The sequence below is a fragment of the Aotus nancymaae genome, unplaced genomic scaffold, assembly GCF_030222135.1.
Source record: "Aotus nancymaae isolate 86718 unplaced genomic scaffold, 86718_ANA_hifiasm-v0.15.2.pri h1tg000077l, whole genome shotgun sequence".
NCBI lineage: Eukaryota > Metazoa > Chordata > Mammalia > Primates > Aotidae > Aotus > Aotus nancymaae.
In genome coordinates, this window is record NW_026988492.1 from 16,605,451 (window position 1) to 16,624,426 (window position 18,976).

Below are 18,976 nucleotides of genomic sequence, written 5' to 3' on the forward strand. Positions count from 1 at the left end.
TACAATGTGAAATGTTCAGAGAATTCTTTTGTCAGAGGACACAACTAGAAAACTAGATGGTTTAAATTTTTTTAACTTTTTTTTTTTGTTTTTTAGAGATGGGGGTCTCACTATGTTACTCAGGTTGGTCTCTAACTCCTGGGCTGAAGCAACCTTCCCACCTCAACCTCCCAAAGTGTTGGGATTACAGGTGTGAGCCACCATGCCCGGCCCACTAGATGGTTTAGAGATCATTTTCCCCTCTTCCACTGCTTTATAGACTTATCTAACACTGGACAAGTATTACTAAAATCTTAATATTATCAATTTAAAAATATTCCATTTCTAAAGATTGAGAAAATGTTGCAATCTAAAATTTCTGATCCTCAGCTTTTCGTTCATATTGTCATCCTTCTCCCCAAGAGGTAGATGGTTAGACTATAAAATGATATTTAATTTATAATATATATTTTATATAAAAGTACTTACATTATTTATGCATGTCACTTATAATGATATATATTTCTAGATATATTTGATTCAAAATATGTAATATGTAAATAAATGCTGAATTCTTCATATTCCACTATTCTTATCAGTGTCCCTGAAACATTTATAATATATATATATATATATATATATATATACATATATATATTATACTGTTGAATATGTTTAAAGAAAATATATATAGTAAGGTAGAATGTCAAGATGCATATTGTTTTCTCATTGCCAAAGAGAAATAATCCTAATCTTTGAAATGTTCTGAAAGGCCTCTACCTGTATTTCCTCCTTTATTCCAAATAGTTAGGAGTTTTGAGTGCTTGGATACAGACATGAGCTAGCAATGCCAGCGGGAGCTGGATGACAGAACCTGATGCGTAATGGATTGAACCTAAAGCATTGCATTCTGGATCACCTTCATGAGCTTGAATTATGCATATTTACTAGTGTAGTTTAAGATTCCCGGGACCCCTAGACCAGGAGCTCCCCAGAAGGCAGCCTCTGTTTCTGCTCAGCTTTGTATCCCTAGCACCAGTGGAGTGCCTGGTATTGGTATGGAACAGATCCACCATAAAGATTCGCTGAATAAAAGGTGTGAGGGGCCAGGTACGGTGGCTCACGCCTGTAATCCCAGCACTTTCGGAGGCTGAGGTGGGTGGATCACCTGAGATCGGAAGTTTGAGACCAGCCTGACTAACATGGAGAAAACTGGTCTCTACTAAAAATAAAAAATTAGCCGAGCATGGTGGCACATGCCTGTAATCTCAGCTACTCTGGAGGCTGAGGCAGGAGAATTGCTTGAACCCAAGAGGCAGAGGTTGTGGTGAGCTAAGATTGTGCCATTGCACTCCAGACTGGACAACAAGAGCGAAACTTTGCCTCAAAAAAAAAAATGTAGGAGGAATTTCTTTTCTGGAATCTAAGCAGAGTAAGCAATGAGCATCCCAAGGGAAAAACCTGCACTAAGGCAAGGAAGCCAAAGCATGAAAGTTTGCCCCAGTCATTGACTCTGGGGGAACCAGAGTCAATGGGTACAAATGCGGGGTCCTACACAGAGTCCACCACTCAGATGCCCCTCTGGCCCAGTCCTGGAGGGAGCCCCTTAAGCAAGGCCATGAGGACGATTCCATTAACACGCCCTGGCAGGCATCAGGAGCACCTGGCAGCACAGGCTGGGGAACTGTGTAGCTGAACAGTCAGAGGATGTACTGTGACATCGGGCCCCATAGAGGGTGCCAGCATAGTCTGGCATGGCACAGTCCACAGTGCTTGGGCAGACAGTTGGCACCAACAGCAGCAGCAGTGTTTCAAAGCATCCCAGAGACCACCCAGGCACCAGTAGCATCAGGCGTCACCACGCAGGGGGCAAAAAGGGCATGTATTAGTCCATTTTTACACTGCTGATAAAGACATACCCAAGACTGGGAAGAAAAGGAGGTTTAATTGGACTTACGTGGCTGGGAGGTCTCACTATCATGGTGGAGGGCAAAAGGCACGCACTTCTTACATGGCGGTGGCAAAGAGAATGAGGAAGATGCAAAGGCGGAAACACCTGATAAACCCATCAGATCTCAAGAGACTTATTCAATATCATGAGAATAGCTTGGGAAAAACTGGCCCCCGTGATTCAATTACCACCCCCTGGGTCCCTCCCACAGCACGTGGGGATTCTGGGAGATACAATTCAAGTTGAGATTTGGGTGGTGACACAGCCACACCATATCAGGGCAGACGTGTGATTCCAAGATTTTGTCTGTGATCTCACAGAACGAAGCCCAGAGAATGCTCCAATCCACCCACCTTCCCACTTATGTACATCCAGAAATAGAAGGACTTAGGGTCCCAAAATAGCAAATGGAAGCAGAGCATGAGAAAAGTGCTGTTCTTCTAGACAGGATCTTACTATTAGTATACACACAATATCAACAACAAATGATCAAGGACATCAGCTGAGCCAGTGGCTCATGCTTGTAATCCCAGCACTTTGGGAGACCAAGGCAGGAGGATAACTTGAGCCCAGGAGGTCGAGGCTACAGTGCACTGTGATTGCTCCACTGCCCTCCAGCCTGACAACAGAATGAGGCATTGTCTCAAGAAACAGAGGAGAAAAATAACATCTACATATTATGTAGGTGATCAGCTCTCTTTGACCTGAGACAGGAAAATGTAAATATTAAAAATCAGTGACCTACGCCTTTAATTTCAAAGTGGGGCCATAAACTTTTCTTGGTTCATAATTATAAGGAACACAAGACTTGGTATTTATAAAGTAACACATGCTGAATTCTTTTATTTCCTTATTTCTATGAGTCTCCCGACATATTTATTTCCAAAGTATTCTGTGAATTGCAAGTGTCTCATTTTATATACTAAAATTACTCACAATTCTTTTGCCCACTTAGGGAAAAAAAACAATTTAATGTCAAATTGTTAAAATCATATAAAGCTGTCAAAATCAAAGGGCGCCTTCAATGAAATTTTGATAGCACCTGACATTCTGTCTGTTGGCATCCGGCTCACTCCAGGATAGTTTTTGGCTCAATCTCATGGGTCTAATCCAGACAGCTGACACTTTATTAGAAGATATAAATCAGAAATTCTACCCTTCTCTTACCCCCAGTCTAGTAGATGGCCACTTATTTCTTGAGAAGAGGAAAAAAATCCTAGAACTAACACACTTTCCTGAAACTTCCTTCTTCTAAATAGCAAAGGGAGGGTAGGAAAGGAAATACCCCCCTTTTTGGCCCCGGACACAGTGTTCCTCATACTCACCCCAAAACACATTGCAAAACAACACATTATGGACACCCAGCTCACACTCTGGGCTCATCTTGTATGATAAGCTATTTCTTAAAAAGAACAAAAGAGGAACTCAAAATGCCATTCATTTTATTCAGAAAGAAAAAAAAGCTGCATCCTTCTTCCTTTTAAGCTCTATGACATCTCCTACATGCTATTTGGGTTAAATGTCATGAGTTACATTTCAAGGAAATTAGGAAAGCCAGTTCCTTTACGAATTTGGATTGGCCTGTACTTGGATTGGCCTCTCTGCTTTTAACTTGATATTTATTATAGCTCCTAGTACTTCTTGTAGTAAAGGGTTCTCAGAGTGGACATCAGAATCGACAGAGCTTTAAAAAATTACAGATACCAAGTTGTGTCTTCCACCCTGTTGATGGGTGGGTAGAGCTCACGACATGTATTGTGAAGACACTTCGATGATCTCTAGTGAAAACCCACGGCTAAGAGTCTCTGTATTTGTGATAACAGGTGGCCCCCGATTCGCTGGCAATAGTTTAGACGTTCAATAAAAATTATCATTGGCGTTCATTTTCAGAAATTATATCTTGGTAAGTCAATACCAAGAAGAAATAACTCAGAGAGAAACAGTTCCTTTTCCTTCTTTCTTCCTGCTCTGCAAACTCCCAAACCTGGGTCAGTCCTAACATTTCTTTCTTTTTGACATGGAAGCCCCAGATTTCTGAGCCTCAGTGAGGAAAAAAATCACATAATCTGGATCGGCTACAGAGCAAATTCCTGGTACCATTTTCTGTGCACACTCCACATTGCTCACCCATCCATCTCCCGGTCCCTACCCTGCTTCGTCTCCATCCCCACAGCAGTTACCCCAGAGCTTCCTCATTCTCTTGGGCCCTCTTCCCTCCATCCATCTCCACTATTTTCAGCAGAAAATTTGCTTCCTATTTCATGAAGAAATTGGGGTGTAAATTGCCCTTGCTTGCTTTCTCCCTATCCACTCTTTTATTTTCACAATTGTAAATCACCTGGGGAGTTTTAAAAATTAGTAGTGCCTGGGCCTTGTTCCAAAAAATTACGATTTCATTAACCAGGGTGCACCTTGGGCGTCAAAAACTTCCTTAGTTGATTTTAATGTACAGCCAAGGGTCAGAAGCTCTGCTCGTGATTAGAGATGTAAAGCAGGGTCACTCAATGAGATTTCCTTTTTTAAAATCTAAATATGCTTAATCCCATCCCCAGAGATCCAGATTCAGCTCATCTGGGGAAGCTGTTCTTGGCACTGATATTTTTAAAGCACTCTATTAAGTACCTTTTATATGCTGGAAACAGCAGAGGAAACAGAAGAGAGCCAGAAGTCTGAAAACTCTGCCAGCTCAGGTAAATAAACATGTTGATGATCATGTCAAATTTATTGGTTATTTATAAATTAACCAGTTTGCACCCTATAGAGAATTCAACTTTTCTTCATTAAACATTTAAATGTACACAGCTTTGGGAAAATAATTGGTAAATCATTTTCACCTGCAGTGAAAAAAGACTTTTTAAGCATAACTACACCCTACAGAAATACTGATAGCTTGGATGATGTCAAAATTTAAAATTCTACATATTAAAAACCCCATAGTAAAAATAAAAGGGAAATGAGAACCCTGAAACATACGTTACACCTATGAGAGGCAAAACCTAAGATCCTTACTATTTATAGAATGCATGAATTAGTAGAAAAAAGAAAGGAAGCAGAATGGGCACACCAACAGAAAAGCAGGTCAAGGACCTAAATATAGAGTTTTTAAAAAATACAAATAGCCAATAAACCTATAAGAGATGACAAACACAACTACTCTTCAAAAAGCAAATTACAAAGGCGGTAAGGTACTATTTTGCCTATGATACTGTTTTGGAAGAGAGGAAATGGAATAAATTTCCAGTGTTTCAAGTTTGTAAGGTTAAGGAGAAGCAGGTATTTCCTTGCATTGCTGTTTAGAGGGTAAGTTCTTTAGAGGGAGCAATTTAACTACACATATCAAAAACCTTAAACTCTTGCATGGACTTTGAGCCAGAAGTTCTGCATCTTAGCATTTGACCTAAGGAAATAATCATCTGTGCTGCTGAGGTGCCCGAAGGCACTGACTCAAGTTTCTGGTGTTAAAAGACCACACAGAAGGTGTTGGACAAAGGCCACTGGGAGCAGATTTATTTGAAAACCTTACCCTGCCAACATCATACCCGGCACCTCTCACTGATGTGATAGTGGAAACTGCCTCATTTGCAGAGCACTGAGGTTTTCCACCCAAATAGCCTGCTGACCTCACCTCTAGCCAGTCGTCTCTGACCATTCGGCTCCCTCTAATGCAGCCAAACCCCTCTTGCCACACTGCACGGTGCATATGATCCCTTGATGGGCCCCTCTGTATTCCCAGCATGTGTAGCCAGTCCCTGGTAGTCACTTTCTTCTGGCAGCGTTCTTGCTGAGGAGTCTGGGCATGAGCAGATGCTCCAGGTCTTCTGAGGACACTCTGCAGTCATCATCCTGATATCATTCGGCTCCCATCCAGTGGCACTTAACTCCCTCCATCCCCGGCTTCTGTTTCACCAGTCACCTCACTGAGATGTTTCTGACTCCCGCTCACAGCACAGGGCCCTTTAAACACAACCCACCTGCACTACGCATGGACACGTGCTTTAACCGTGACTCGTCTGCCCTGCCCAACTCAAAAGCACATTACCTTACTCTTTCTATCCATATCCATGCCCTTCTCAACCCTTTTACTTCCGAACGAGACTCATCACAACAGGGTTTATCATGGTTAAAAACAAGTCTAGTTGTTCAACAACTGGGAATCTGCTAGATATATTATCATGGTTCATTAACATAATGTAATATAATTCGACCAATAACACCTTCTGCACAGTAGAATATGTAATAATGAGGCTGGGCGCGGTGGCTCACATCTGTAATCCCAGCACTTTGGGAGGCCGAGGCGAGTGGATCATGTGAGGTCAGGAGTTCGAAACCAGCCCGGCCAACATGGTGAAACTCCGTCTCTACTGAAAATACAAAAATTAGCCAGACATGGTGGTACATGGCTGTAGTCCCAGCTATGCAGGAGGCTGAGGCATAAGAATCACTTAAGCTCAGGAGGCAGAGGTTGCAGTGAGCAGAGATGGTGCCACTGCACTCCAGCCTAGGCAACAGAGCGAGATTCTCTCAAAACAAAACAAAAAGATGTAATAATGAGAATGACGTCCACCATACGCTAGGAGAAAGAGTTACAGAATAGGTTTTCTTAAGGATGAATGTACATCAAGATGCTATCCAGTTATAAATTCCTGGTTTGTAGGATTATGGTTGGTTTATGTTTTCTTTTTTGTTTATCTCCGCTTTATAACTTTTAAAAATGAGAGTGTGTTCCTTTGGAAAAACAAAACATTAGAAAGAAAAAACTTAATATGGCATGTTAAAAGGGTTATCTGTTTTTCAAAGGTGTTGAGCCTCCAGCCAGTGTGTACCCCACCAAGATGGGTCACTCTGCCTACAAAGCTGAAATTGCCCAGAGTGGCAGCAGCAGTCACGGGACCTTAGAAAAGGGCTCGCTTTGCCTCTAGGGGGTGCAAAGTCATGACTCCCAGGCAGCAAGGCCTGGAGAGAGAGGAGGCAACCTATCTATCTCTCCATAGAAATGGGAGGGCCCTAGAAACAGGTACAGTTACAATGCCAAATGAAGCCCAAGATTAATGATTTGTAAACATTTAGCAGACAAACCTGTTTTTCCCCCAAATGGAATTTCATATAAAACATCAATTCTTAAACACAAAAATTTTGTTGATCATGATGAAGCAAGACTCAAGGCATTTACAGACCTCCAATTCAGCTCACTCTTCTCCCCAACACACACACACACACACACACACACACACACACATTTTCTTTTCTTTTTTTTTTTTTGTTTGAGATGGAGTCTCACTCTGTTGCCCAGGTTAGAGTACAGTGGTGCCACCTTGGCTCACTGCAAACTCCTCCTCTGAGTTCAAGCGATTCTTCTGCCTCAGCCTCCCCCCACCCCCCTGCCCACCCACAGAAGCTGGCACTACAGGCACCCACCACCATGGCCAGCGAATTTTTGTATTTTTTTTTTTTTTTTTTGAGATGGAGTTTCACTCTTGTTACCCAGGCTGGAGTGCAATGGCACGATCTCGGCTCACCGCAACCTCCGCCTCACCGCAACCTCCGCCTCCTGGGTTCAAGCAATTCTCCTGCCTCAGCCTCCTGAGTAGCTGGGACTACAGGCGTGCACCACCATGCCCAGCTAATTTTTGTATTTTTAGTAGAGACGGGGTTTCACCATGTTGGCTAGGCTGGTCTCAAACTCCTGACCTCAGGTGATCTACCCGCCTCAGCCTCCTAAAGTGCTAGGATTACAGGAGTGAGCCACTGCACCCAACCGCATGCAGATTTTCACAGTCGCTCTTGAAGTATCATTGTAGGTTTCTTAAATGACAATTTATTTATTTTTTTTATTTATTTATTATTTTTTTTTATTGCATTTTAGGTTTTGGGGTACATGTGAAAAACATGCAAAGTTGTTGCATAGGTGCATTCATGGCAGTGTGATTTGCTGCCTCCCTCCCCCTCACCCATATCTGGCATTTCTCCCCATGCTATCCCTCCCCAACTCCCCACCCCCCCGCTGTCCCCCCTCCCCCCCAACAGACCCCCGTGTATAGTGCTCCCCTCCCTGTGTCCATGTGTTCTCCTTGTTCAACACCCTCCTATGAGTGAGAACATGTGGTGTTTGGTTTTGTGTTCTTGTGTCAGTTTGCTGAGAATGATGGTTTCCAGGTTCATCCATGTCCCTACAAAGGACGCGAACTCCTCATTTTTAATGGCTGCATAATATTCCATGGTGTATATGTGCCACATTTTTCCTGTCCAGTCTATCATCGATGGGCATTTGGGTTGGTTCCAGGTCTTTGCTATTGTAAACTGTGCTGCAATGAACATTCGTGTGCATGTGTCCTTATAGTAGAACGATTTATAATCCTTTGGATATATGCCCAGTAATGGGATTGCTGGGTCAAATGGAATTTCTATTTCTAGGTCCTTGAGGAATTGCCACACTGTTTTCCACAGTGGTTGAACTAATTTACACTCCCACCAACAGTGTAAAAGTGTTCCTATTTCTCCACATCCTCTCCAGCATCTATTTTCTCCAGATTTTTTAATGATCGCCATTCTAACTGGCGTGAGATGGTATCTCAATGTAGTTTTGATTTGCATTTCTCTAATGACCAGTGATGATGAGCATTTTTTCATATGTTTGTTGGCCTCTTGTATGTCTTCTTTTGAAAAGTATCTGTTCATATCCTTCGCCCATTTTTGAATGGGCTTGTTTGTTTTTTTCTTGTAAATCTTTTTTAGCTCGTTGTAAATTCTGGATATCAGCCCTTTGTCAGATGGGTAGGCTGCAAAAATTTTTTCCCATTCTGTTGGTTGCCGATTCACTCTATTGACTGTTTCTTTTGCCGTGCAGAAGCTGTGGAGTTTGATTAGGTCCCTTTTGTCTATTTTGGCTTTTGTTGCCAATGCTTTTGGTGTTTTGGTCATAAATTCCTTGCCTACGCCTATGTCCTGAATGGTTTTGCCTAGGTTTCCTTCTAGTGTTTTTATGGTGTTAGGCCTTATGTTTAATCAACAGTAGTTGGTTTTAAGAAGGCAACTTGCATCCCAGCACCAGGTTTGTTGATTCAAGGTATGAAATCCAGCCAAGTTTATTTTTGACATAAGGGTTAAGAAAAATTACTTAGGCAGATAGTGAGGGTATGGGATGAAAAGCAGCCCCAAATCATTTTCTTTTCTAACAAAGAGCAGCCTGTAAAATCGAGCTGCAGACATAGACAAGCAAGCTGAAAGCTTACACGGTTGAATGCTGGCAGGTGTGCCAATTGGAAAAAGCTACCTAGGACTAGGAATGGACAACATGGCAGCTCCATCTTCACTTCTCTTTGCCAGCCACGTGTACAGTGAGGAGCAGAGAACATAGCACTGGCCAAGTGGAAAGCCCATTTGCATAATAAGATTAGGGTGGGGTGGCCAGCCTTCCCCCAAGTGCTATGTCAATATCACAACTGGTCCAACCAATCAGTGGGCCCTATGTAAATTAGATACCACCTCCTCAAGACTGTCTATAAAATCCAGTGCACTCTGCCACGGGTCAGAATTCCTGTTTGGGAGCCTCTCTCTCTCAAAAGAGTGAGAGCTGTTATCCTTTCTTTTTATTTGGTCTATTAAACCTCCACTCCTAAACTCACTCCTTGTATGTGTCCACGACCTTAATCTTCTTGGCACGAGATGCTGGACCTCAGGTATTTAGCCCAGACGACCACGCTGCTTCATTTTGACTTCCCAAACGTGCCCATTTGCTACATACACACCTGAGTTCTAAAGGCCCAAACTTTCTTCTATGTAGAAAGCTTTCTTTATCATGTCTACCTACAAAATCCTGCAAATCCAAGATCTTCCCTTTAGTCTTTTCTTCCCTGCAACACCTTAGATAAAATGAAGTTTTCCTTCATCTGTAACCGGGTGTCTGGACTGAGCTACAAGTCCTATTCGAGTCTTGAACGTAGGACTGAAAACTCCCTCCCTATCCATGGACACTTTCATGGGTCTTTTTGCACCCACCCACTGGTTTTGATGGGGGTTAAGGAGTCTAGGTGGTGACAGGGAGAGGACTCTAATGGTGGCCAGGATTGAGGTTCAGGCAATAGAGCTAAGCCTGATTTGAGGACCTATGAGACCCCCATGGAGAAAAGCTGCCTCAAAGAAGGAGTCTGGCTCTTGCCACATTCAGCCTCAAGGTCTACAGGTGGGAGGGGAAATGGTGGCTTCCAGGGAAGTAGAATGGCCATTACTTGAAATCACTGAAGCCCAGTGAATCTGTGGGTACATATACACTCTAAGGGCTAAAAGTCTGCTGTTTCCAAGCAAAAACAGCTATTCCAGTACTCTGTTTGACACCTCTATAGAAAACTACAACTCAGTGGCAGGAAGCCAATATTCCAACTAACAGAGGAAAGAAGTCAATCTAAAGCACCTGTGACACATCCACCAATATCTTAGACATAAGCAGCAGCAGCACCCGCAGCATTTAGATTAGACCCAAGCAGGAGTGGTAGAAATTAGCATGCTGAGGAGTTCGCACATGAGAGTGAGAAGCTGAGCACAAAGCAGATGCAGCCGGGTAGTTAGCGGTCTGGACCAACAAATAAGGGCACAGGAGGCCCATCGCGGGTCTGGTTTAAAATGGGAGCAGCGTCTGGGTATGGTAGCTCATGCCTGTAAACCTAGCACTTTGGGAGGCTGAGGCAGGCGGATCTCTTGAGGTCAGAAATTCGAGAACAGCCTGGCCAACATGGCAAAACCCCATCTCTACTAAAACTACAAAAATTAGCCAGGCATGGTGGTGCCCTCCTGTTATCCCAGCTACTCGGGAGGCTGAGGCAGGAGGATCACTTGAGCTCAGGAGGCAAAGACTGTAGTGAGCCAAGATCATACCACTGCACTCCAGCCTGGGCAGAGCGAGAATCCATCTCAAAAAAAAAAATAAATCGATCAATTAATTAATTAAATGGAAGCAGAAACGAGATGGGTGAAGAAGAGGAGATGGAGGTCTATTATTAATAGGCTGAGATTCAGTTAGCAAAATTCAGATGGAAATGGTAAGGTGCGCTCCTTTGCACCCACAGGGTATCCTTTGTTTTCTTGTTGTTTGCTCACGTGACTAGGGATTGCCATTCCTAGGTACCACGTACATCTGTGAGACTGCCGTGCTGCAGAGATCCACACGTCAGAAAAATACTCCCATGTGAGGCTTAACTTCCAGGAAACGATGCACTTAGAAGCTGTTGCATGGTCATTACGTGATACTGAGGAATTTCCACTAATAACAGGAAGTTATAGAAAGGATTCCTTGGTCCAGGGAAGGCTGCTTTAAGCATAAGCATATTTCAACTGCAGAATAACTTTTATTTAAAAATTTTGGAAAAGGAAAAGCTACACAAAGATAAAAGTTTTGTAGCTTGGAATGAAGATGGTTAGGAAGCTGTAGGAGTGTTCATAAATCCAAGCATTGTAGATGACGTTAGTTTCATCTAGCATAACGTCCAAACTGCTGCTAGCTAACAGACATGTATGCATTTCAAAGTACGTGGATAGAGCACAGAACATATTCACTTTTTCCACATTTCCTAAAGAGAGCCAAATTATTCTAGATGTTGTTCGTCACCTGCCTCCACTCAACTTCTTTTATTTGCAAGTACCACCTGTAGTGAAGCCATATTTACGGCACACTTGCTTAGGTTCAGATTTCTGTGTTTAAGGGTTACATGTTAATGTAGTTATATATTAATTCATGCTCCAAGGAATAAATGAGAAAATCTCATGGATTCAAAATTTACATAATTTATATCATTAATTTTCTGTTAAAATGAGTGAAGGAGCCCATTTGTGTTCAAGGTTTGCATAAAAATTAAATGCATGTATCATTCATATTTACAAAGGCATTTCAAATGACTGCTAGATTTTTTAAGTGTGAATTTATTACATGGTGGAACTATCAAATCAGACACTAATTTTCCTAAATTTGGGCAGAGAACAGCTCAAGAAGGAAGCTCTTCAAGTGAGAAGCAGTTGTACAAAATGTTCTAGAGTCTTCTCCTCCAGATCTACTTTTTCTTTAGACGTCTTATTTCAGTCCTGTGTATTACTAAAATTATGGATATAAGTAATATTCCCCTTTAAAAATCCAACTCACAGCCGGGCATGGTGGCTCACACCTATAATCCCAGCACTTTGGGAGGCCAAGGCAGGTGGATCACCTAAGGTCAGGAGTTCGAGACCATCCTGGCCAACACAATGAAACCCCATCTCTGCTAAAAATACAAAAATTAACCAGGCACGGTGGTGCATGCCTGCAATCCCTGCTACTCAGGAGGCTGAGACAGGAGAATTGCTTGAACCCGGGAGCGGAGGTTGCAGTGAGCAGAGGTCATGCCACCACATTCCAACCTGGGTGACAGAGCAAGACTCCGTCTCAAAAAAAAAAAAAAAAAAAAAATCCAACTCATCACTAACAAAAATAAAATGCCATTAACTTATTCCCAAGAAGATACATGTGTCTTTCTTTTTAAAGAAGACTTTTTAACTTAGACAGGAAATTTATATTAATATGGAAAATACACAGTCATCAGGAACCATCCAATTTAAAGCTGGGTGCAGCCGTGCATATCTATAATCCCAGCTACTCAGGAGGCTGATGCAGGAGGATCTCCTGAGCTCAGGAGCTCTAGATCAGCCTAGGTAACATGGCAAGACCTCAGCTCAAATAGAAAAAAATCAAGTTTAAAAATAGATTCGCATTTTTTTTTTAAGACAGTCTTGTTCCGTCACCCAGGCTGGAGTGCAGTGGGAGATCTCGGCTGACTGCAACCTCTGCCTCCTGGGTTCAAGGAATTCCCTGCCTCAGCCTCCTCAGTAGCTGGGATTACAGGCACCTGCTACCACGCCTGGCTAATTTTTGTACTTTGAGTAGAGACAGGGTTTCACCATGTTGGGCAGGCTGGTCTTGAACTCCTGACCTCATGATCCACCTGCCTCAGCCTCCCAAAGTGCTGGGATTACAGGCATGAGCCACCGTGCCCAGCCATATGTTTGCATTTTTAAGGAATCTAGAGATGTAGCAAAGAATTTGGAGATTCCCAGCTCTCCTGAGTTAAGACAAATCCACTTGACTCTGGAGGGCAGATGTGACCTGGGTGTGCCTTCCGCTCAATAGATGGCCCTGGCTGCCATCTTATCTACCTACATGTCACCTGTGTTATGTTAGACATAAGAGACTGTCATCTTCCACCCAAGGATGAAGTACAAAGTGACAGGTTTAGATTTTCCAATTTCCAAGTGACCTCCAACTCAGTTTTCCTTTCCTTCTGAGCTGGCAAGAGTGACTGGAAGGCACCGGTACCTGACCCACAAATGATTGACGGGCACCTGTGGTGACCCTCATCACTCTGAAGCTGTTTCCTGAGGCTCACTTAGTTGACTCCATTCACCCCATCAGAAAACAATCTGACAAACCTTAACCATTTCAAATGCACATGACAATATCTTAGCCACACAGTAACTAGCATACCAATATTGCCAAATAAACACAGATACTACCACATGAAATTTAATGGAAGTTGGTGTAATTTATATATGACTAAATAAATAAAACATTCCATTAACAAAATACGCTTTTGTAAGGGCCAACCTGTATTTAGTTTCAAGGCATCACTTTGGAGGAAATGTGGCATATCTTGTCAGGTTTTCTTTAAATTTTACTGTTTATAGGGATGGTGTCTTGCTATGTTGCTCAGACTGGTCTCAAACTCCTGAACTCATGCTATCTTCCCATCCTGGACTCCAAAAGTGCTGGGATGACAGACCTGAGCCACCACACCCAGCCACATCTTGGTTTTATTAATATGATCTTTGGCATATTTTTATAATTCATAATTTAAAACACTTGATTATCTAGGACACAACTATGGCAGTCATATTAATTCCTGCAGTAAAAGTCTCAAAACTAAGCTTTTCATTAATGCATTTAAACATAAGGTTTAAGAGACTTCCTAGAAAAATATAGATCTATAATAATTTATTAGGATACTTTCCTGCTGGAATACACATTAAGGTTTTGGTATTAACTATTTGATAATTTTTAATTTATCAGTACTATCAAATGCATATACGAAACAAAAACAGCCATCTAGCTATCAAGGTAGGTTTAAAAATAATTATATTTAGATATCTTCATTTGCAATCTTTATCAGTAACATTAGCCCTAAGAAAAGGTATCATTAAACCTGTTGTCAGATAACAGAGTGGCAGAAAGGTAAAGGATATATCAAACTTTTAAAAAAATATTTATATTTAAAAGAACACTTACTCTTTTGATACCCTCTAAGAGGATATATCCTGAGTTTTTCAATAATATCAACCATGATCAGGGATGACAGAACCAGAGATACCGGCAGGTCAGGTAACATATCAGGTAAGACATCGGCGGACCCATTAACGCTCTTTTGAACCTGTTTAGAGAAAAAGCATTAAATTATAATTTAATTCAAAATGCATTCAACAGTCTGAATGCAGCACTAAATTAATTATAATTACACTTACTCAAAAACTAGAAGGTTTTGAGCTTGTCAGGTTTTAAACTCCACAAGGGTTCGAACCATTTCTAAAGCTATCATAAGGAACCATATCAATGGAAGCATATTTTCAGTTAAAGACAGACTTCGGTAAATGCATGCAGAAATATAGTAGTGGACTCGGTGTAATATTGAAGGGGTAACTCCTTCCAACTCCACTGCTGAGCAGAACTTTCTAAGAATCCAGCCTCAAAGAGCTAGGGGGACAAATATTAACATTTAGAGTCTTCCAAGAAGGCAGAACTCAGATAATTCCAGCTAGACTTCGGAACACTTCCTTCATCTGCTTAAAGTATTTACAGAAAGCTATGGCAAGGCCAGGTGCAGTGGCTCACACCTATGATCCCAACACTTTTGGAGGCCAAGGTGGGAGGATTACTTGAGCCCAGGAGCTCGACACCAACCTGGGAAACAACACCAGAACTCATGTCTATGAAAAATTCAAAAATTAGCCGAGTGTGGTGGCTCACACCTTTGGTTCCAGCTACTCGGGAGGCTGAGGTGGGAGGATCACTTGAGCCCAGGAGCTCGAGGCTGCAATGAGTCATGATTGTGACACTGTACTCTAGCTTGGGTGACAGAGCAAGACCCTGCCCCACCAAAAAACAGAAACAAAAACAACAATAACAAAAAACTATGGCAAGCACTCACTGTAGTAATGATGAAATATTGAAAGTTTTCCCTCTGAAATCAGGAATGAAACAAAGATGCCACCGTGACCATTTCTATTAAGCATCGTCCTGGAGGTCTTAGCCAGGGTACTGGGCCAGAGAAAGAAATTAACAGTGTAGGCTGGGCGTGGTGGCTCACACCTGTAATCCCAGCACTCTGGGAAGCCAAGGTTGGTGGATCACCTGAGGTCAGGAGTTTGAGACCAGCCTGGCCAACATGGTGAAACTCTGTCTCAAAAAAAAAAAACTAAAAAAAAACCCAGTCATGGTGACACATGCCAGTAATCCCAGCTATTTAGGATGCTGAGGCAGGAGAATCATGTAAAACCAGGAGGCAGAGGTTGTAGTGAGCTGAGATCATGCCATTTCACTCCAGCCTGGGCCACAGAGCAAGACTCCATCTCAAAAATAAAAATAACAGTGTAAATACTGGAAAGAAGAAAAACAAAATACAATTATTCATAGACTATTTGATTGTACATAGAGAAAATCTCCCCCAAATGGATACATTGTTTCTAAATACCAAAGACGAAAGAGTTCAAATATGTGAATTTTTTTTAAATGATACTATTCAATGCAACTTCCATCAATATTCTAACTTTTTGTGAAAAAGGACAGGCTGATACTAAAATTTAAATGGAAATACAGAAGGCAGGAGATTCTAGAAGAAAAAGAACAAGCTAGGAAGATTTACTCTTCTGGATATAAAGAACCAGTATAAAGCTGCAGTAACTAAGACAGTGTGGTGTTGGCATAGGAATTATGTGTACGTGCACTTGATTCATAACAAAGGTGGCACAGCAGAGAAATGCGGGAAGGACAGACCAATAAATGGTGCTCGCTCCATTAAATGTTATATGGGGAAAAAATTAACTCACTGCTGCACAACATATACAAAAATCAGTTCCAGATGTATCGTGAATCTAAAAAACAATGAAGAAACAATATAGCCTTCAAAATATAATTAGGAGGTGGGGCACAGTGACGCACACCTACAATCCAAGCACTTTGGGAGGCCAAGGCAGGTGAATCACTTGAGGTCAGGAGTTCGAGACCAACCTAGCCAACATGGTGGAACCCAGTATCTATTAAAAGTACAAAAATTAGCCAGGTTTGGTGGCACACGTCTGTGGTCCAAGCTACTTGGTGGGCTGAGGGGGAGAATCACTTGAACCCAGGAGGCAGAGGTTGCAGTGAGCAGAGATCACACCACAGCATTCAGCCTGAGTGATAGGGCAACACTCAACCTCAAAAAAAAAAAATATATATATATATATATACACACACACACACACACATACATATATATATGTATATATATGTATGTATATATGTGTGTTTATATATACACACATATATACATATACTTAAAACATTTAGGGAAAGATTTTAAGACTTTGAAGTTCAGATTCACAATAAAAAAAATCTTCTATAAGGGACCAGAAGCACTGTCCATAAAGAAAATAAATAGATAAATTGGACTATTTTTAAGTTAAGAATTTCTTTTCATCAAAAATATATAAAAGCATGAAGACAAATTACAGAGAGGAAAGATATTTGCAATACATATAATCAAAAAGGGCTAGCATAATCTGAATATAAGTCTTCCAAATAGATTTTTAAAAAATAAGCAACACAATAAAAAAATGGGCACAATGAAAAGATGCTCAACCTTGATAATTACTGGAGAAATATAATTTAAACTACAAAGAGATTCAGGATCACACCCACCAGAAGAGCTGAAATAAAAAGACACAATGATGCTGGGCATGGTGGCTCAGGCCTATAATCTCAGCATTTTGGGAGACCAAAGCGGGTGGATCACTTAAGGTCAGGAGTTCAAGACCAGCCCAGCCAACATGGTGAAACCCTGTCTGTACTAAAAATACAAAAATTAACGGGGCATGGAGTGGGCGTCTGTAATCCCAGCTGCTAGGGAGGCTGAGGCAAGAGAATTGCCTGAACCCTGAGGCGGAGGTTGCAGTGAGCAGAGATTGTACGTGCTACTATGCTCCAGCCTGGGGAGCGAGACTCTGTTTCCAAAAAAAAAAAAAAAAGACACAATCCAAGAAGTGGTGAATGCTCCTTCTCTGCTGGTAAGTTCTATAGAGATGCTGTAAAAATCAGTACAATCTATTTGGAAAGCTGTTTGAGCTTATCTCTCGCAATTTAACATTTCAATATCTCATGATTCTTCAATTCTGCTCCTGCATGTAACCAACAGAAATACGTACACACCAAAAGACACCTTCACAGATGTTCACAGCCACATTATTTGTAATTGCCGAAACTGGAAACAAGCAAGATGGCGACCAAGAGTAGAACATAAGTTAATTATGATCTTTTCATATAAGGAAATACTCTACGCTGAAACTGAATGAGCTTCTGGTATTCAAAAAAACACGAATGACCCTCACAACCATATTTTAAATAAAAGAAGCCAGATATCATTTGATTTCTCCTTGGAAAAAGTTCAAAAACAAACAAACTAGCCTGCAGTATCAGAAGCCAAGTAAGAAGTGACTTCTGGAAAGGAGGGAAAGGGAGTCATTAAAAGAAGCATGAAAAAAAAAAAAAAAGAGCAAGCCATGGGTTTTTTATATAAAAATAAAATACAATAAAGGAACACTGGTGTGGAGTTGGCCAAAGTTTCCTTCTTGACCTTGACCTGAGCGATGTTTGCCTGGGGGTTGCTTTGTGGTATTCCTATGTTACTATACTTTTTATGTGTTATATATGTTATACTTTGGTGAAAATTAAATAAGAAAAGGAAAGGAAAGAGGAGAGGAGAGGAGAGGAGAGGGGAGGGGAGGGGAAAGGAAGGGGGGGAGGGGAGGAGAGGAACAATGGATGAGACATCATAAAATAGAACCAAAAAGGGCTATGAAGCTCCAGATGTGCCATCAGTTTATTGCAGTAATGTTTCTTGAAAAGTTGTAAACAGAATTTTTACAGCTTTTAGGAACCTTCCAAATGATTTACAAGGTCTTTGGGAGGGGAAAAGACAGATCTAGAGAGAAATATTCAACTGTTGCAGTTCATTTGATGCAAAGCACACCTGTATGATCTCCCAAAGTTATTTCACGCATTCCTATATTGTCCTAATGTAGCATTTATGATGGATTCTAGTAGCACCTATGATGCATTCTAACAACCATGTAATTTCTAATCTCATACATTACTCGGTACTGACCTGTCTCATAACACTTGTGATACTTGTTCTAATTGCCTGTTTATTTTCTCTCTAATGTCAGAAAATTATACCAGAGACTCTGCCATATTTCCTAAGTCCCCTATCCCCTGTACCTAATAGTGCCTGGCCTGTAATATACACTTAGTGAATATTTGCTTCACATATAAGTGAAGTATCATCACAAGGTAAATTAAGTAATTTAACTAAATCAAGTATGCTTTGGGGAAATTAAAATTATCTTTCACGGCACCTTGCAAATTAATAAGATTAGTGGGGCATTCTTCTCTGACCTTCTTGGATAATGAAGTGCTCATAGCCTGAAAATTCTGCCTAAAATATTCCTGCCCTGCAGGTGTCTATCCAAGACCTTTTGAAGCTATATTTGGTCAAAACATAAACTCAGCATTACTTTCAAATAAATAACACATGCAAATTATTTATCAATGGACATCTTATCAAGGTGTTACAATATAAGTGGTCCTTCCCTTAGATCGTGTTGTATTCATTTAGAATTGGGGACAATCACGAAAAACATCAGGTTGACAGAAGAAACAAATATAAATCACCTTTCAAATTTTTCACTTTTTAAATGTTCAAATTTCATTTCTATCTCATACAC

At 41.2% G+C, this 18,976-nt stretch overlaps 1 protein-coding gene across 3 annotated transcripts in view; it reads right to left on the reverse strand.

Moving 5' to 3' along the window:
- TMEM236 (transmembrane protein 236) overlaps nucleotides 1-18,976 on the reverse strand; it is a 54,634-nt gene that overhangs the window by 16,045 nt on the left and 19,613 nt on the right. For all 3 annotated transcript variants that reach the window (XR_010339487.1, XM_064368392.1, XM_012465448.3), the window contains exon 3: nucleotides 14,229-14,370. Coding sequence is in view for 2 of the 3 variants with exons in the window: in XM_064368392.1 (XP_064224462.1) it covers nucleotides 14,229-14,370 (142 nt within the window). In the remaining variant the exon portion in view is untranslated. The remainder of the gene's footprint in view (nucleotides 1-14,228; nucleotides 14,371-18,976) is intronic.